The 20,903-nt window shown below is 40.0% G+C and overlaps 2 protein-coding genes across 4 annotated transcripts; both read right to left on the bottom strand.

The window, feature by feature from the left end:
• Positions 1–602: 602 nt before the first annotated feature.
• LOC115624956 (serine/threonine-protein kinase WNK1) lies at positions 603–15,284 on the bottom strand. 3 transcript variants are annotated; one of them, XM_030519810.1, is made up of 14 exons: positions 14,966–15,284; positions 13,223–13,378; positions 12,076–12,193; positions 9,486–10,887; positions 9,256–9,428; positions 6,249–9,198; positions 6,044–6,175; positions 5,149–5,211; positions 3,506–4,348; positions 2,442–2,882; positions 1,335–2,370; positions 1,217–1,281; positions 978–1,149; positions 603–905 (listed from the first exon to the last, which is right to left on the bottom strand). In XM_030519810.1, exons 3-14 carry the CDS (start codon positions 12,141–12,143, stop codon positions 760–762), a joined length of 7,491 nt encoding a protein of 2,496 aa, XP_030375670.1. In that variant the 5' UTR covers positions 12,144–12,193; positions 13,223–13,378; positions 14,966–15,284; the 3' UTR covers positions 603–759. The 3 variants fall into 3 exon arrangements, with proteins under 3 accessions (XP_030375670.1, XP_030375669.1, XP_030375671.1); XM_030519809.1 differs by having other exon boundaries at positions 2,442–2,894; positions 14,966–15,281; XM_030519811.1 differs by lacking the exon at positions 5,149–5,211 and having other exon boundaries at positions 2,442–2,894; positions 14,966–15,279.
• A 645-nt stretch (positions 15,285–15,929) lies between these two features.
• LOC115624925 (mediator of RNA polymerase II transcription subunit 15) lies at positions 15,930–17,849 on the bottom strand. The gene is made up of 3 exons (XM_030519776.1): positions 16,311–17,849; positions 16,041–16,242; positions 15,930–15,970 (listed from the first exon to the last, which is right to left on the bottom strand). The coding sequence occupies exons 1-3, from the start codon at positions 17,847–17,849 to the stop codon at positions 15,930–15,932; spliced, it is 1,782 nt and encodes a 593-aa protein (XP_030375636.1).
• Positions 17,850–20,903: the final 3,054 nt, after the last annotated feature.

Here is a 20,903-nt window from a genome sequence, read left to right on the forward strand (position 1 = left end):
TACCATTTTTTGGAGCACCTGACCTGAACATCTGACTCTCACGTGTGTACATACATAAGTGTATAACATTTGTTACTGAAATTCAGTGCGGTAATTTTAAATAGATTTCAAAACTGTAGAGAACCCACCAGGATTAAAACATAGATCATAAGATACGATTTTTAAAGTTCAATAATAATTTATTTTTTTTAGTAACTACGCAGAAGCATACATCGTTTTGATTAACTGATGATCTGATATTTATGTATATATTATGCATATATAAATGTATGTGTGTGTGTGTGTGTGTACGATTATATTATTTAAATGTTTATTTACATTTTAGCACTAATAAAATGTACAATTGGCTTAATTTAACTTCATAAAGATTTCATTTTAATCTTGAATAAAAGAAAAGAAACAAAATAAAGTGCAAAAACAAGAAAAACAGAAGAAAGTAAAAACAAAAAAGTTGGAAGTAGGAGGAAACAATGGCAAATGAACTAATACCGTGTGACTATTTACAGACAATCCTCGATCATTCGACAACTTTTTACTTAAAAACTAACTGCAGAACCATTTCCTCGCATTAATGCCGGGTACATCAAAGAAGTCGGTATGTCTCTCATCACATAGCAAAGTATTATGAAAACAATATATATGCATGTATTTTAACCAAAAATAGAGTCGCCACATAAACAGTTTCCTTTAACAAACATCGACGCCCGAGTCCTTTGCTGTTCAGGTTTTTTTTTTTCTTAAATAAGTTGTGAAACGAATCTACGAATTTGCCGAGTTTGTGGACGTTGTGTTGGAAGATGGTGCTGGCGCTGGCGTGGGGGCAGCCGGTGTCGCCAAATTAGTTGGGAGAGGGGCTGCAGCAGGGGGATAATAGGCGGTTGTCGCTGGAACATTTGTGCTAATCGCTGCAGATATGAGAGGGAAAAAGTTAGTCATTAAAGAACTGCAGGGGTTATGGTGGTACCCTCAGTGCTTACATTGGCGTAAAGCTTTTTGGAACTTTTCATATTCTACATAGTGTTTCAGACGTAACTCATCTTCTTCAATTAGCTGCCTCTGGCGTAGGAGCAACAGACGTTGGTGTTGATTTGTACCCAAGCGAGTGTTGCACAATTGATTAACCAAAGAGTCTAGATTATGCTTAATGTCCTAAAAAGGTACATTCAGGTATAATTTCTGGCATATGTATGTATACTCGGTAGAGTGTGAACCTTACCGATTGAATGTCGCTGGGCAGCAGGTGTGGGTGGGTAGCAGCAAGTGATACGGGCTCCTCGGTAACTACAATACACAGACTATAGAATGCGGTTGGAATAAAGCAGAATTTTGCTCACCTTCCCCAGCAGCAGCGCTAAAAAGGGGCTGCATTACATGCTGCATGGGTTGAGCTGCGGACTGTGCATTCAAGAGCGGTGTTTGCTGCATCAGTTGCGGCACCTGCTGCTGGAAGCTTTGTGGTGCGGCCATATGAGCTGATGGTTGTTGACCATACATCGAAGGCACCATCGAAGCCATACCCGAGATCTGAGACTGCATTTGAAGCGGTTGCTGTTGAACAACCATTTGTTGTGCCGCCGACACTTGCGTTGGTAACTGCATTGCCGGCGGTAGCTGCTGCTGCTGCTGCACCTGCTGCTGTTGCACCACCTGTGGCGGCAATTGATGCATTTGATGAGGCTGGGACTGCATAAATTGTTGTTGTGGTTGCGACAATTGCTGCTGCTGTGGCTGCTGTTGCAAAATAATTTGTGGCTGCTGCTGTGGTAGTAATGCGTGTTGTTGCTGCCCCTGTGGCATTTGCATTGTTGCCAACACTGGCTGTTGTTGCTGTTGTTGTTGATTTACCATTTGAGGATGTCCATTAATCGAGGGTTGCTGCTGCGGAATATTTGATTGCAACTGTTGTTGCTGCCTCTGCTGTTGTTGCTGTTGCAGGTTGGGAATTTGGGGCTGCACATTGGGCTGTTGAGCAACTGGCATACCCTGAACTGGAGCATGAGTCGCAACCGCATTGTTGACGATGCACTGTGGTGGACCCGCCACCACTGTCGGACCCTGCGACTGCTGCTGTTGGTAAATCAGCTGTATGCCATTCATGGCCAAAGGCACATTCTGAATGGGAGAGTGCATCAGCTCAGTAGGCGTGTTGACGAGACTACCATTCTGCATGGATGCAGGATTTGTGCCCTGTCCTCCAGCGGCCAGATGTAGATCGATTTTTAGTTGATTTTGTTGGGGGCCCTCGTCTGTGGAAGTTTTTTGCTCCTGCACGCGACTAACACTAAAGCGTGATACTTTTCGAGCATTGGCGCTGGGCGTCTCGTCCGCTGGCTTAACAGTCGGTGCCGTTGCTACTGTTGGCGCTGAGGGCTACAGTAAAGAGTATAGGAGACGTTTGGATTAAGTTTCATAACAAAAGAGCTTCGGGATCTGCAGCTTACCTCTTCAATATTTTCAGTGTTGCGCAATGCTGCCAATTTCTTTTCCAAATCTGCTATGGAGCTTTGGTTAAGGGATCCGTTGCTGGGATTTCTTTGTGGCTGTTGAGACGCCGAGGTCTCAACTGTGGCGCTGACTGAGCTCACAATGGATGTCACCGATGTCTTTTCCAGACTGCCTTGCTTCGAGAGTTTCTCGTGCCCACTGGCAGCGGTGGTGGCGGTACTGGCTGCAACGTTGAGGCCATCAGTAGGCGTGTTATCAGATGCACACGAGACCGCTCCAGTGCCTTCGATAATGTTGGTGACATTTGTCTGTGCATCGGATCCCAGGCTATTATCAATTGAGGTGCGCCGAGAGTTATAAACCGATGAACCTCGCGCCGAGTTCAGCGCAGCAGTAGGAGTGTTCTGGCCAAGAGAAGGTACCGATGACGCTGGGCCCTGCTTGATGATCTATGGCATTAGAATACAATTTTTATTATAAAGAGCTTGCAATTAGTTGACGGTATAAGCAACACAATAGATCACAGAAAAGCATTTAACCAAACGAAAAGCATTAGTAAATAAAATAAAACTAAGTCTTACAGCGCTTAAATACTACCAGAAACCCAAACAAAAGCGCTGTAACAGATCTCTATAAGCTCTTTAAATACGAGTAAATATTAGTCGAACGTAAAAAATTGTGTACTTGTAAATCTTATTGAATACAGGTTATTCACAACTTAATGTTATTCATTATTTGAAAAGAGGGACGTAAATAATTTGTCCATATACAAATGTAGATAAAATATACAGAACAAAATAAAGACTAGAAAAAGCAGCTATTAATTGTCTAATGCATGCGCCCAAATAGACAATTTTAGGCCTGTAAGAAGATTAATCACAATAACAAAATTTAAATTAAAGAGAAAAAACGCGGAACAAATATAAAAAGCATAAATTAGGCGGTGGAAAATGTTAGGACACCATAATTTCTACACATAAGCGGATGGAAACATAAACTTTATAGTTGTTTCCGCCGCAACAACACACTACAAAACAAAACAAGTGGGATCTTGGGCTACCTCTTGGGGTTGTTGAGACGTTGACGTGGCCTGTTGAGTGCCTTTCATCGATGAAATTGTTGGTGATGCCTGATGAGTGCCACGAGTATTCATAGACGCTACGACGGCAGAGGCTAACGCATTAGCATGAGTTATGTTCTCGAGCTCGATCTTGAGTTGTTCCAGCGTATTGGCGCTTGGCTGTGCAACGGTTGAACTTGTCTCAGATCTGGGCTTTTCGCCCACTGAGTGGCTGGGTGCTGTCTTTCCCGCTTTGGTAGGCATTTCAAATGTTATCTTCACTTCGGTCAAATCATCCAAACTTCTCGTATGCTTTAGGTCCTCCTCAATCTTCAAGTGACGGTTCAGTGGCAAATTTAAACTTCGGGGCGTAGGGCCAGAGCTCGACTCTAAAAGCTTTTGAACCCGACTCTTCACATGGCTTCGCGATATATGGCCAGTTCTTGGCTTGTCCTTAATGGCATCCAGAGAAGGAAGCTGTTCGTTGCCGGTGGGCGTGACATTGTTGTCCGGCATGTAGTCAATGGATAGTGATGTATACTCGGATGCCGTGCTAGTTTTCCGTGATACAGAGCCCGAGCCTATCGTCACATCATTGCTGTTATTTCCCGCATCTCGTGAGGTCGTTGAGGATGAGGACATGGTCGAAGTAGTCGTTGGAGGTGTTCCGACATTTGTTTGCATATCTGGGTTTGTCAGGGTCGAGGTTTGGGATCGTGCATCTGCAGCTACGTTGCAGAAATCGGCGCTACCCTTATCAGACCCACCTGATGTGGCCAGAGCCTCGACGCCGTGTATGGTAGGCTCAAACATCTTTGTGATATCGCTGGCGGTTTCGTCCCGCTAAAATAAGTTGTTCGTTGAAAATATATACAAGTTTAAAAGTAAATAATTCGTAGGGGTGCGACTAAGATAGTTATGTTTCGATTGGAATTGCAATTATATTCTTATATTATATCAGATACTCTAAAGTATAACAAAAATATTGAGATACATGTCTGTGTAAAAATAAATGAACAACGCAAAACTGCTCCTATGAAATTTGAACGAAATGTGGACCGCATTGCTGATTTTCTATAAGTGGTGAATATCAGAACTTAAACAGAATAATACATATATATTTACATATTTCATGGGTCCAATAATTTGTTGTTGTTGTATAAAAACACAATATTTAATATTTGCAATGGAATTCGTTATGCCACATCACTAATGAGGATAACTCTTTCTTATATTAGTAGTAAATATTTTGTGCGATGTGACCCAATCTTCATTTAAATAAAAACTAAGAACTTAGCCGCTGTTGGGTAACTCAAGATCTTCTGCTCGCTACATAAAAAAGAAATGCTTTTTTAAAATTCGAATTTATGGAAATGTTTTGATTACCATTATAAATCGTTCAGGCACAAGGGGCGAATGCTTAATACAAGTACTATAACATTTACACGTATATTTTTGTGATATTTTCTATTGGTTTCGGTTATCGTCTCATTGAGTCGACTAAGTTTTTTTTAAGTTATAAGATAATTAAGTTTTCGTCCCTCGTGTAAGCATCAGAACAAGGTAAAATAATTTTAAAGTAAAAGAAGTATCACTAAGAAAATACAAAGAGCTTAGAATCGCCTCGTGTACTTAACACTTACAGATCTATGTCTTTGGTGTGTTCTAAATGTGGAACGCTGTCGAGTTAAGGATGCATGACGGACCTGTTTTATTATAATGGAGATAGACAATCAAAGATAAAAAAGTGTTTAAAAAGTTTTTTTTTTCAGAGTTGGGAATTATTAGAGTTTAAACTTTTAAAACTACTGCAAAAAGTCGTAGTAGAGCAGGAGCGTAAGCGCCAGTGGAATTTTTTGTCTCCTTGATTTAAGCATTAAGTAATGATAGGTTAGTTAGAACAACAGGAACAGATGTGTGTGAAGAAAATGAAAGCCTCAAATAAGCTTAGTTAAATAAGTATTCAGAATCGTATTATGATAGCGTCAAATAAGCGTAGTTAAATAAGTATTCAGAATCGTATTATTTGTTCCTTACTGTAAGACAGAAACGTGAGGGTTATTACTAATTATTAGGATCTTGTATTCATCATCAACGGCAGGCAAATTAAGAGTAAATTGTGGCTAGCCTGACGAATTTTGCATTGGAGAACTAACACGCTTCTGATATGTACATTAAATACGTAGTAATATCACCCGATTTGTATATACAGGCACTATATACTATAGTTTATGGATACATGACATACGGTACACATATTTACATTAGATGAAAATGATGTTAAGAAAGTTCTTAATTATGTTGATGTTTTTCGGCATCCGTCGCCCCTAACCGGTGGATTAGAAAAACTATAACTATTCGACAACTGCGAAACCGTGGAGCTTTCATTCATCTCGAGTACATAGTGTCTCATTTCGATCCGAATTATCTTCTCAGACCACCTGCTAAACCTAACCTTATGCATTGCGGTGCAATAAATGGATTTCGCAATGCAAATAGAAAAAACCTTCTGACAAATAACTAGTGGGTCGTAAATACCTTCTCAATATTGCGGCGATAACTCGTTGGGACTGGAATTTGATTAGGATTTTGCTTAACCTGCTCGACAATCTCGTTAATCATCTCGACAAATACAGTGTTTTGGCAACTGGAAAGCAAATCTTGCGCGATCTGAAAAATGATCGTAGTTTTTGTTTTGCATAATAATCATATCTACTTGACCTCTTCATCTCTCCAAACTTACCAGTTTATTGGCAATTTCAACTGGATTGACATCGCCGATGTCAAATTTAAATGTTATGGTTTTTAGTTTATTTTCCATGTGACAATTTATAACGCTACCCTCTTCCACACTGGTTACACTCAGTTTTGGGATACGTTCGTTGCCGCTTCGATTCGTCCGCCGTGGCTTTTGAGTGCGGGATCCCTGTTGTTTCATCTGTTTCTCTGCATCAGCTGAGTTCGTTTGTTCGGTATTTTGTTGAGCTGCATCTGCGCTCAAAGGCGGTACCCCTGGTACCACAGGTGCCTCAGTCGACTCCTGTCCAACTGTTTGTAGTTGAGTTGGCAATGCAGCTTGAACTTGCTGTACATTTTGAACTTGCTGTGGCTGTGTCTGCTGCGGCTGTTGGTGTTCCAGTTGTTGCAGTTGCGTTGTCGGTGGAGGCAGTTGAGTTTGTGGCTGACTATGCAATAGTTGTTGCAATTGCTGTTCTAAAGGTATTTGTTGCAAGGGCTGTTGGTGAAGGGTCTGCTGCTGCAGAGGCTGCTGTTGTTGCTGCATAGGCTGCTGTTGTTGCTGCATAGGCTGCTGTTGTTGCTGCATAGGCTGCTGTTGCTGCATGGGTTGTTGTTGCTGCATAGGCTGTTGTTGCTGCAAAGGCTGTTGTTGCTGTATAGGTTGTTGTTGCTGCAAAGACTGTTGTTGCTGCATGGGCTGCTGCAAAAACTGCTGCTGCTGCTGTTGGTTCATCTGTGTGGGCACGGCGGCGTAATTGGGATGGGTATGGCTCTCAGCAACATGTGCCATGGGTTGTGACAACTGCTGTTGAGTTTGCTGCGAATATGTGGCTGGCACCGCCTGCTGCTGCTGCACAGTTGAGGCAACAGAACTGGAAGTCGGTACCTGCATTTGAACCTGCATTTGTATAGGAGCCGACTGTTGGGACTGAGTTGGCGCTACGACTTGGGAGCCTGTGACTAGTGGTTGAATATTCATCTGCGTGTTGTGGGCCTGGATTGAAATTTGTTGAGGTGTTTGTTGTTGTTGTTGGGGCAAGGCATGATACTGTTGCTGCTGAAGGAATTGCTGTTGCTGATGAATCTGCTGCAGCTGCTGGGCCAATTGCTGTTGCTGGGCAATTTGGTGCTGTAACATTTGCTGTGACGTCTGCTGCTGCTGTGGCTGTTGTTGTTGAATGGATTGCTGAGGCATTTGCAGCGGCTGTTGAATGGAATATTGTTGCTGCTGCTGTGGTTGCTGCGACAGTTGGACTTGATGCATTGGAAGCTGAGCTGACACTTGTTGCTGTTGCTGATAATATTGCTGCTGTTGAATGATTTGTTGCTGTTGTTGCTGCGCCACTAAATCATTGGCCTGAGCATTAGTATGCATTAGTTGCTGCAATTGGTGTTGCAGCGGCATTTGGTGGCCCTTCTGAGGGTCCCCCAACTGTTGCTGTTCATGCTGTGTGCCAACCGCTTGCATTTGGGAGGCCTGCTGATGGACCTGTTGCTGTAATTGCTGCGCCAACTGATGGGTCTGATTTTGGTTGAGTAATTGCTGGTTTGGCTGCATCTGGCCGACAATATTGACTTGCGCAGGCATGACGATGTTTGACTGCACTATTTGCTGATTGGGTACAGCATTTATGGGCGTGGCACTTGCCTGGTGAGGCTGCTGTTGCTGTTGTTGAGTACCTGTTGGTGAAACGACCTGGTTGCTAGAAATGTCCTGTATGTTGTTGGTGTTATTTTGGTAGGACGCCATTTGAGAATTCTGCATGTATTGCACCGTTGGCTGTTGTTGCATTGACATGGTGGAAGATGCAATAACTTGTTGCTGCATAGGTAATAGCTGCGGGCCCGGCCCCGGCACTGGCTGCTGTTGTTGCTGTGGCGGTTGGGTGCCATTAGGAATAGATGTTTGGGATCTAGCGGCTACATTTTGCGGATCGGTGCTATTCGTTGAGACAGCTAAACTGGTCTCGGAATCTGTGTTTAAAAGGTCATACTTTAATTGCAGTCGTTGATTCCATTTCACACCGTCTTCTTCGTCTTCCGAATCATCTTCTTCCTCTTCTTCTTCGTCCACATTAGCGGGGAGGGTTTCGCGTTGCTTTTGCAGAGCTAGTTTTTCGAGTCGAGACTTTTCGTTCTGTAGCTTGATTTGCGTCTGACGCTGGGCGCGTTCTTTAAGTAGAGAAACAACCTGCACCTTTAATAGTCGAGCGACTGCTCGCGAATCGTCCTCAGAAATAATGTTTTCCTTCATCATTTCTTGAGCGATTTGCTCATATTCATCACTTTTGATATTATATTCAAATTGTATTGCTTCATTTTCCTTGTGTCTAGACGATCGTTTTTTCGGATCCATAAATCGTAAACGGAACTCAATGATACTGATCGCGGGATCGGAAAGGAACTGTTCTGAAGCTGTTGGCTCGACCCGAATACCGATATCTTCGTCAAAAAACTCAGATTCCAGTAACTCGTTGCAACTTGGGCGATCTTCCTTTTTCAATTCGATGCACCGTTCTATAATGTCACGAACATTGGGATCCTCAACTTTTGAGAGCGCGGCTGGTTTTATACCCGATATCACTTTTTTGTATATCTGCGCTGGGCCTTTGCATTCACTGTACGGATATTCGGATATGGCCATCTCTAACATGCACATTCCAAAGGCATATACATCTACCGATTCATCATAGTGCTCCTCGTACATTTCCGGAGCCATGAATTCCGGGGTACCAATCACAGATTTCGCGTGGGAGCGATTTTTAAGCGTTGCTAGTCCCAAGTCGCCGATTTTAACACTACCAGTGGTGCCAGTTATAAAAATATTATCACATTTCAAATCACGATGAATTATAGGAAATTGACGAGTATGCAGAAAATTCAAGCCCTTCAAGATTTGTCGACACCACGACTTTAATACCTTTGGGTGTATTTTTTTAAACCGCTTCAAATACCTACAATTTTCAAATGTTATGTTATTTCTCCAAATGTTACCCAAATATTGCACTTACGACTTTAATGTTCCAGATAGCATAAGTTCTGTGACTAGTACAATGTTTTTTTTGCGTCCAACTGGAAATTCCCAATATGTGTAAAAGCGAACAATGTTTGGGTGTTGCAATTTCTTTAACATATCGGCTTCTTCTCGAAATCGAGTACGTTCGCTTTTCTTTACTTGTTTATCCTGTGGATCACATAATAATAAATATATTATTTAGATACTGTGTCTGTCATATCATACCAATAATTCGCACCATGCCACTGGCACCCCTGTTAACGTGTCTAAGCCTCGGTAAACCGTCTTGAAAGAACCACGACCAACTTCTTTGTCGTATTTAAAGAAACGTCCGCAAGGAGACATAGCCACCGGGTCATCATCTTCATCACTTTTGCTTTTCGTTATGGATGTGGACGATGATGTGGCCGATACTGCAGATGTTGATAATGGAAGCGATACTGAAGTATCGGTTGAAGTCCCCGCTTGGGCGGCATCTCCAGAGCTCGCCTCGCCACTCTCTGGTTGCTTAGATAGAACATCGATGCCTTTGGGCAGTTTCTCATTCACTTCCGCCTCAACGTCTTTGTCCTCAACATGAAAGCCTACGCGTTTGACACCACTTGATAGTTTGGCAGATTTTAATGGCACTTCGTATTCGACCTTCTCTTGCTTTACGCTACGCGACGCCTCCGTAATGATGTTCTCGATAATGCCAGCTACTTGATGGCTGGCAGTATCTGTTGCGTTCGATCGGGTCGGTGTACGGAACTGTTCCTCCAGATGTTCCGCCTCACGGGACAACATCTCAATGTTGTCGTCATAATCACGCGGAAACTCAGTTTCGAGCTCCACAAACTGCAATGGGGTACGATTCGTTTGCTCGACATTTTTCCGTATGAAGCGCATATTTTGTATATTCGCCGCGACTTTGCCTTGGGGTGCCTTGAAGGAAGTTGGTGCCGTCTTCGAGCTTTGCGGTGTACTAGCTGCATGTTGTTTTAGCAATGGGTCTATTACCGTATCCGAAGAAGACTTCCTACCCTCCATTTTATTGGATTCCGTAGGTGCAACCTTTGGCGGCGTCTTGGCTGGCTTACTATCCTTGTTCGTGTCTAGGGACACTACCCCAATCTTTCGAGTGTTCGTGCTAACGTCGGGCGACTGAGTATTACCATCCATTTTTCCTTCATTATGTTTTTCATCTAATTCTGTGATGTCTTCTATAAATGAGGGCTCCTCAACTATATCCTTTGTTTCCAGATTGCAATTGTTGTTTTCCCTTTCAATCTGGTCTTGGCTTTCGTTTTTGCTATAGTTCGTAGATTTTCCGGTTAAAGCGTTGCTAGAAAACTGTCGCAGGACTCGACTCAAAATATTCTGTTTGCTGGGTGATGATTGTGATGCTGGTGCTCGTGATGGCGATGGTGTCTGTGACTGAAGCGGTGACGATTTTAACGACGTTGTGCTGGTGTATTCTGTAGCCGATTCCTGCTTGCGTAGTGATTTTCTAAATGCCGTGCCTTTTGGTTTTAAAGTCGGGGTTGAGTTTTGCCTTGTGGACACAGTTTTAGGCGGTGGCTGTCCCGACTTTTTGACTTTAATTTCTTGCACGGTATGTTCCTCGCTAGAAACATTTGAGTTACTCCTGAAAGAGGCGAAAGATTCGAAAGTAAGCAATGCATTGATGTAAACAATTACATAGTGGTCGGTATGAGTAAAATTCATGCATATACTATATGAATCAAAAATTTGAGCCGTGTCTCTGTTACTAATATATTTATTATTCAATTTTGTTTTAAGTTTAATGACCCAATATTTTATAATAAGTATATTAGTTAAGTCTCTTCCATTCTTCTTTATATATAATGCATATTTTGCGACATAGATATTTGGATGACACTTTAAAAAAAAGTAATAAACGGAGAATGTAATACTGTAATATCTAACCTAGCCCACCCAATTATAAAAGCTTAAAAAAAGAGAAATTTAATAAAAAGGAAATATTAAAACTTGTTCCGAGAGTAATTTTTCGTTGAACGTTCTTATGATATCTACAACGTAGGGCACCAATTTTAACAACACTATAACATTGGTTGATCACTTAAATAAATCTCATAGATACCATGTTTAACTTCAGTATCATAATAAACAAAAATATTATTTTATATGGTTTGTCTTGGTCCGTGAATGGTTCAGACATGACACTTTGAGGGCCTCTAACTTTAATGGTTTAAAAGTTATTCATGGTCATACTGACAAACAAACCTACTTGCCATCTTAATATTTATAGATGGTATATCTATAACAGGGATCTGCTAATCCTTAATCTGTCGTTTATATATGTACATTCAGACTTTTTTGTATACGGATATTCGTTATAAAGATCACCATGAGGGAGTTTATAAACACGAAAACATAAATACATATATAGAGAGTATAGACATTATGTTACATACAATTTTACAATTTAACGATTTTACAATTTACATTAAGGATAGTTTGTAAAGTAGGTACAGTTTAGTATGGCGGATGAAAGAATTCATTTGCCGCATGCATTGGAAATGTGTTCCTGCTATATTTCGGATTATAAGTCTGTACAAAAAAGTTTTATAGATCCGAAGGATAATTTAACATATATGTAACTGAATAAGTGGATGGTTGGTTACAACTTTATGGTGCGTTAATGTTAAGCCCATATCTGGCCATCGATATTCGTAATATTGTACAATACATATGTATATATATATATGTGTGTGTATTATGGGCATGCCTATGGTAACAACAGATATGAAGTATGTTATCGTATAGGAAAATTTGTTTTCATTTTTCAGACCTGTTTGAATTTTGATCTTGGCGCTGCAGCCTTTTCGAGGGTTTTGCATGATGTTCGTGTCGTCGCATTTAGTTTCAAAATGTTTTTAAATGTTATAAGCGTTATCTAACCGGTCAAGCTATGTAAAAGTAGAAAGACATAGATTTGTAATCGTTAATACAGCGCAGCTCACTGTTGATATAATCCTGGTAATACATAGTAGTTAATAGAAAGAGCAATACACAACATATCAATTTAATAACTCTCATTATATGTAAATGTACATATATACATATGTGAAATGTTCCATAGAAACTTATGTGGCCACGATCGAAATTTGAGCCAAACAATTCTGATAAAAAATAAGCAAATAGGCCCACATCGTGTAGTCTTTCTGAATCGAATGTACATACATATGTATGTAACAAATGTTTTTTTTTTGAAGTAGTTATAACTCCGAAGAGGTATGAACTTGAAGGAAAATCCAATTGCTTGTGAAAATACAAATATATACATATGTATATGAATTTATGTATATTGAAATATGTATGACTATAAGCCACATTGACTAATTATCAACAATGTTTTGAAACGATTATTTTTTAGAAAATAAAAAGACAAATTAATTTAATCATTTGATTTTGGAAATAATCTTATACCCGAATAGGTACGCGTTGCTTGGTAAACCTTCCTCCTCATCCATTATGATAATCATAGTGACAATCTTCTGGCCTATATTTGAACTTGTATGTTTCTTAAATGGATTGAAACAAATAATCGGAAATCCTATAAAATAAAATCATTAGGGGATTTACTTGTGCTTTACATTTGGTAGAAACTTGGGATTTTAATTGAAACCATGCAAGGGAAACACGGACAGTTCTCAAAAAATGTGATTAATAATTATTCATGTTAAATTCTTCTTATAGTTACCACGTGTAATGAAACGTGATAGCCCTATGCTTGGCCTTTCAGATATTAAAATTATTTTGAGTGACTTAAAGTGTAAGGCCAAAAAAACCAAGATTGACCCATTCACATTGTGAAATATTGTGTAAGCTTTCGTTTCAAGAATAGTTTTACTTAATATTCTTTTTAATTTGAAAGGAGTTTTTGTTCTTTGATTCACATAACATTTTGGGATTTCAAGCTTTGTGTTATAACTTACCTTTGAGGTTGCGTGGTAAAGGAGGCAGTACCATCTTCGCTGATGGTGCTTTCCTTCCGAACACTGCTTGTGGGTACGACCTCTCGCTGTCGTACGAAGTCGCAAAGGGTTTGTCCAATTTTGCAAAAGTTTTAACAACAAATGATCACGTAGAACCTGCACAAAGAATCAAAGATCAACTTAGTAGAGAATTAACATTTAGTTAGGAAATTGAGTTTGCCATTAGTTACTACAAATATTTATCCGCAAAGTCGGATGTGGGTTGGTTGACTTTGACTTCAAACAGTTTGCCCCATCTATTGACACTAAAGTGTTTAATAAACAACAATTCATAAGCCGGTATTTGTATTTGTGATAAATAAACACACATTCAAACACATTATAAAAAGGAAGCAATGGACAGTGCACATTACCTACCTACCTACATACATACATATGTATACAAATGGATATGTGTATATGTATGCATGTACATACACGTATTAACGTTTGTAATTTAAGCGATTTTCACAAAACCAATAAACCTAGAGTAGTACGAGGAGGTACCTTTACTGTGTAGGTATACTAACTGGTTAAAACGTAGTTGTCTACACAAAAAATGTTCGCACACATACTTGCATATACATATATACATACGTATGTATGCCAACATTTTTTATATACACGTATGTATGGCAGCACATTGATATTTGAATTTGTAAAACATACACACACAGCACACACATATTACATGAGTAAAAATTCTACGATTCGAAAATTGATTTAGCCAGAGGCAACAGTGACAGATGCAGGTTCAGGCCCGAGTTCAAGGTTGACTTACAAATAGACAAATTGGCTGAATTAGAATTATGCCTCGATTCACTTTCTTTTAAATGTGACACTTGCACTAATGTATATTGTCGCTCCCAGCGAAAATACATACATATGTATGTACTATATGTACAAAAAAATCGAAATCGAATGGTTACTAATTGTGAATGTGATTGCAAAACAGCTGTGCGAGGCAAAGTCGTACTTTGGGTGTATCTTTTCCATGAGTCATAAATTCCAAATTGCACAAAATCGTGGCTACTGCTGCGGCCTGCTTGCTGTTACGTTTTTTCTTTCTTTCTTTATCAAAGTGTTCGCTTATTTATATATGCCACACACAAACACCACACATACGTACTCTCTCTCACATGTACATGTGTCTGCACGAACATATGTGTAAGTTGGTGCCTCCTATATTTATGCTAATATATGTTGCAGGCGACAGATATTATATCCTGCAGTAAAGACGATACACCCATAAATGAATGGACCTAGGCGCTAGTTATGATGTCATTGCCGGCACTCTCCAATTATTTTGGGTGCAGGAGCAGAGGGCACCACATCCACACAGCCTGCCACCACGACCACCATTACAACCTTGGCCTGGCCACGCCAAATAGTTCAAGTCATTGACACATTTCGCCGTAACAACACTTTACAAATTTGCTCAGTCTTAGGTTGGCCGCGTTTGTTTTGCAAAAATTTACATTATCTATCTACATGCATATACGTGTATGCGCTGGCGATGCAGAAGATATGTATATTGTAGTGATATTGATATTGTGCACCATACACAGTACCGAATAGTAGGCGGGAGCGGGCTACGCGACAAATACTCGCAAAAAATTAAATATAGGTATTCACAATAGCTGTGCGTAGTGATTGGAGCTTTTGTTTTCATTTTCATTGTTGCATTCGCACGTTGCTACTCACTTTATTCATTTGTGTTTTTGCAAAGCACTGGTAATTTCATATATATTTAGTTTCCCTGCATTTTTAACGACTTAGATGGTAAGCTCTTCTTGAAAGTGTAAGTGTCTGTCTAATTTTATTTGTTACACAACGACAACGACAGCGTCGACTTGCGATGGCAATAATGTCATCTCATTAATCGACAGTGGCAGCAGCAGCAAGTATCCACGACAGTCAGTTGAGCCGCAAATTGTAAAGAACTCACGATATTTTCCGAAACTACAATTCAATTTAATATAATTTTGAATTTATTTAGTAATTTTACAATCATCGTTTGTCTTTTGAGTTTGCCAGATATTATATTACGCGTTTTGTGCTCTGAGCAATCCAAACATTGTTCCAGTTACTGAAGTTACTGAAGCAAATGGAAAAGTATATAACCGAAGCACGTCAGCTGACCGTAGAATCAGTGACGCACTTGGCTAACATGCTTTGCGATGTGTACACATCGATAAATTACAGTATATCGATAGACTAATTTATGAACGGTTGCTTTGCCAAATGTGTCGAAATAAGAATCGCAATTTTAAATTAAAGGCGGCATCAGTATGTTACTTTTGAATTTATCATTAAGGTATTAGATATTCAGTCCGAAGTCGGCTGTTTCCTTCGTTAAGCCTATTAAAAACCCACAGTGCATTCTGTTTAAAGTCTTCATTTTTTATTCAATTCTATTTTGTGGCTACGTCGACGACAGCGAAATTAGACAAATAAATATAAACTGTACAAAGCTGTATTGTGAATGATTAATTGGTTTCAATCATTAAATATGTATATGACTAAAATCAATCTGGTATTGCGGGTTATTAATGTTATTTATAGTTTGATATTTTTGAAAACAATTCAGCTTTTATTTTATTAAAAATCTCTTACGTGAAAAGGCTTATACTAAAATAAATTAATTTAAAATTAAAACCCACTATATCTAAAGCGTACTGCAAGAGCCTTTACTCTTTATGGACACCTCTGAAAAAGGAAAAAATTAAAATAAAAAATTAATAAAACGTAATAAGTGCCAAGCCAGCAATTTTCTTACCAATGCCTAGACAAGACGAGTAGCATTCCAATTGTGCTTCTCCAGTGTACATGTATCCATCAGAGCCACATATTATTTGATCATTCTCATCATAGACATTAGCGCAGATTTTCTCACAATACGCTTCAATATCTTTTGGATCGGTGGGTGGCTCTGGAGGTGTAACTGGTGTAGTTGGCAGAGGCGTGAGACTTGCGGGAGCCTAGAAGAAGATATTTAAACATGTTGTGCCAGTAAATTATAAGATCTTCCATAATTTACCACACTGACTGATTGTTCCACATCAGCGCTATCTTCCGCATCGTCTGCAATTTCGCTAACTGGCTTGGTGATGACAGGGGCAGGATTGCTCAGAGCAAGAGTCGGACGTGGTGTAGGTGTAGAAACAATAGTTTCATAGTAATATTGCTGACTTGAAGGTGAACGGGTATAGCTTGATGAACCACCTATAGCGTCCTGCTCTGTGAATTCAAAGCGCAGCGGCTCAGGCGTTTGAGCTTTGTGTCCATTGTGTCGAACCTGACTGTAGGATGTGGCAGGAGGACTTTGAGTAGTTGTGCTCTGGGTAGCCAATGGGGTAGAGACAATATGCTTGACAGCCTTGTTACCATCAGACTTTACTATAAAAGCGTTCTGACTCGTTTGATAGCTGCCGCGAACTACCGCCGAGTTACGGGGTGCCGGATCTTGTTGGTAGAAGAGTTCAGATACCTTTATGGGTTGATTGTAACTGGAAGAGACGCTGCTATCTGAAATGTGAGCTGGCGAGTTCTGTAGCTGCGATGCCCCTTGCTGTTGGTGCTGCAGTGGAGCATGTTTCTGGTACAGCTGTTGTTGTTGTTGCTGTTGCTGTTGTATTTCTTGGTGATAACGAACTTGATCGTGATCTGAGTCCAACTGTTTGTAGTTCGGATCGCGTTTTGGCAGGAAGTACTCATTTGTGCTCATGAAGTGCAAATACTGCTGTGCTTCTTTGGAAACAAGCGGAGGAATGATCGCTGCAGGCTGTTGGTGACCGAGTCCTGGATTATATGATGATTCACGAACTGCATTTGGATCAGCCTCCTCATAAACTGAGTAGCTGGCGTCTCTTTGGGGCGTTTGGCTCTGATGCACCAACGTTTGCTTCGAGGGTACGACACTGTAGCCGTCCCGTTGATACTGCGGGATCGATGCGTACTGAGGTGCTTGCACGGGAATCGCGTATTGCTGAATAGGTGTATAGGATGGTGGGTTTTCCGCGTTAAACTGATTACGCTGATCCTTAAGTACGACATTGCCATTGAATCTGGGCGAAGCTTTAAAATTGTGTATATACTGTTCGGAGGGGTACTGCACATTATTTAGATGTTGGTTCAGCTCAGGCCGATAAAACTGATTCTTGCCTATATCGAGCACTGGGGTGTCCTTGGCGTGTGCGTAACGAGATGCCTTAGCCGGATCGTATTGATAGCCCTGCTGCTGCTGCAGATGCGGCGGTCCGACAAATATTGAGTTGCCACTATGGACGCGTCGCATTATCTGGGGTCCAGCAGGCGGTGGCGGGGGTCGCAATGCAGAGGGCAGTCCATGTGAAACAGCCGACCGAACGGGAGGCACATTGTCGCCACGCGAATATGCTCGAATACGCGGTCCCTGATTAGTGAAGCGGTTTTGATTTTGATTGAGTTGTGGCTTCGGGTCACTCAAAAATTGCATTAGCTTAGGAGTGCGAGACTGCTCCACTTTATGGCTTTCACACTGCACGTAACCGAAAAGGAATAGCAATGCACCGAGGATTGATAAAAAACTTCTGGCACTAGGCGACATGTTGCGCTTAATTTTCTTGTTGTCGGAATCGTTAAATTGCCCGCGTGTCTGAGTTCCACGGCTGCCAGTAAACATTTAACAGTCAACTTGCCAAAACTGCTCTTTTGCTGCCACTTCTTCAAGACTTTTACCAAAAATAAAATGCGTTTCTTTCAAATTTTACATACAAAACTACAACACGAGCATACATACATATGTAAGTAGTCGTAAGCTTCTTTTGTTCCGAACTGGTTGGTTGATTGGTTGGTCGATCGGTCGCTCGGTCGGTCGGTTGATCTCTCTTTCGCATCTGGCTCTGCCTCTCTGCGGAAAATTGCGGCAAGTTCGGCTTACTGCATTTCTGGTGCTAATGAACTTGATACGATATAGTAGTAGTTACTGTTTCATCGGAATTTCAATGACCCGTGGCTTGAATGAATACCGCGTAATCAACGCACAGCCAACGCAACCTACGATACAGGAGAAAAAGTTAATCAATGCATTTAAAAATTCGTATAACTTTCTTCAAATCATTTTCTCCTTAACTGTTAATGTTTGTGGCAGCATCGACTCAACCAGGTGTCCGCTCAACGCTGACTTGGAACACTTCTGGGCAACTGATGGAGCTAAGCTTATCTCTCAAAACCAGTTTCGAATTCCGCCAGTGGGCCAACACCTCGTCACCATTGAGGAAGCTGGTTTTAGCCTCGCGGCGCTGTTCTTTTCGAAAACTGACAACCGACGACAATTGAACGAGATGCCGAGCCAAGATCGTTAGTCTTGTTGCAAAGATTTGTTTGGTTAGCGGAGAAATTGTTGCTCGGTTGAAGGTAAAAGTGAGAAAAAAAAACACACATACACGTGCCCATGTCGTATGTGTGCCTTTATAATGACAATGAGTAGATCCATTTATGCATATTTATGTGTGCTTGCGTCTTGGTGTGCGTGTGTAATCATTTGTTTTGATTTTAATTTTATTAAAAGCCGACCGACTGTCTCAGCTTCAAAGATATCTAAAGAAATCACCATCAAATCTTTACTGTTATTCGTGACCAGTTGTCAGCCAAATTAGGTGAAAGCCAAATCGAATGCATATTGTGTTGTACTCGCACATCGTAAGCATCTAGAAACAGACAGCCTAGCATCAGTCTTCGTTCGAACTACCTTTTTTTACTCTTTTATCATATTCGTGGTATGGTAGGAGTGGGAAATATGGTTGAATACGGATGTTTTTAATTTAAATATTGAAGAAAACCATTTTATGTACAATCATAATTTTACTTGTAAATTTCCAGTATAAATCCTCTTTTCTTAACGCCTGTTGATCCAGCAAATGATGCAAGACTGGCTGATGGTTTTGATTTTAACAGGTAGAGAAACGATTCACGCACAGGCCAATGAACTTTTAAAACCACATCACAAATAAGCCTAAGGTACTTCTATAACCGCACAAAAGCATCTGCTTTTGTCACTTACCCTCTCGATTATTCATTTTAATTAAAATTGATACTCAAAGAAAGGTATAAATTCGATTTTTTTAATTTTAAAAAGTAGCTACAACTTTCGCTGAGGCCTGTGACTTTTCTATTTGATAAAATAGCAATCGGAGAACATAACGAGTCTGTAATGCTTTTTCTATTCATATCGAAATGCTAAAACACAGTTAATCATGAATATTAATGAAAATGGTATTGCGTGTGATCTGATTCGATGAAAAAATACCAACATTTATTTAAACAGCATAATTTTTCGATTTGCACCTATTACACAGAATACATACTATAAATGAATAGATTGATAAATTTGCCTGTATTTTTCATAATATATTTGCTGAGATAAGTATTTTGGATTACAAAAATATATGTTTTTATTGTAACCTCTTTCCCTTCTCACATTGAGCGCATTTCCAGAGAGTTATATTGAAACTACCTAGTAGCAAATTGATTTCCTAGAAACCGAATGCTATTTACATGTGGTATGTAAATGGCCAAAAGACAAACACAAACCTAGTCTGATATAAAATTTTTCTTATTCAAATTTTGCACTCCTTTTGTAATATCCAAATCAGATTCTCAATTCACACATGATAAATGGAACCTCAAGTTCAGGCCTAAGATCCCTATTTTATTTACAATTTCCAATCAGCCAGTACTTTAGGATCATGTCTATGTGTGTTTTTTGGCCGTGGGTATGAGTCCCTCTATTTATGCAGCACAGAGTTAAGCCAAAACAGCAGCAACAACAACAACAACTGAAGGTGCAGCTTGAGAAAGCTTACTTATCACTTTATGGCTATAACTACTTTTACATTTGTCTTAACGCAAATTGCGCTAACGTCAGGACACATAAAAACATAAAAAGCGTTCAACCAAACAGAAAGACGGACATGTCTAGATCGATTGGTCTGGTAATGCTGATTACGGATATATGTACACACATACGTATATATGTACTTTATAGGGTCGGAGTTCCTACTTTTTGCCTGTCACTTACATTGCAAAAACCTATTATTCCCTTTTTACCCTTCGTGTACAAGGAATGTAAAGAATAACTCGATAGTATCTTCATGCACCTTTCAACCTAAAGGTAGTCGGCCTATTCACTTCGTAACTTTCTGATGGCGGTGGCAACAAAGTTCTTATAAAAGAGTATTTATTTGAAACTTGTTTTTGTGATTTATTATACTATATTTTAAAGTACTTAATATGAAATTATAATAAATATCTTTGGGCCTTTCAGGTAAATGTATTTACGAGTATACTGATTATTTATTGTGCCACACGTCCAAAAGAGTCTACATAGTGATGATTTGCTGTTGCTAAAGTTTCATTCGATTAGGTGTGGAAGGGGAAAACACAACCTCAGTTAATGCTGAAAAGTATGCTGTTATGGATTTTTTCAGCACAACTTCAACTCCCTTTAGTAGTTCACTGAACTTTCTCCGATTGAGTCTTAATGCTTTGTCACCGCCATAAACGTTGTTGCCCCATGCAGGCAAATGTCAAAGTCAAGTCATTTGCTTTGCTTTGTTGGAAACTAAATATTCACAGCTGTCAATACATCGAATATACTATA

Source organism: Scaptodrosophila lebanonensis, unplaced genomic scaffold (genome assembly GCF_003285725.1).
Source record: "Scaptodrosophila lebanonensis strain 11010-0011.00,11010-0021.00 unplaced genomic scaffold, SlebRS2 tig00000061-arrow-pilon, whole genome shotgun sequence".
NCBI classification, from domain to species: Eukaryota; Metazoa; Arthropoda; class Insecta; order Diptera; family Drosophilidae; genus Scaptodrosophila; species Scaptodrosophila lebanonensis.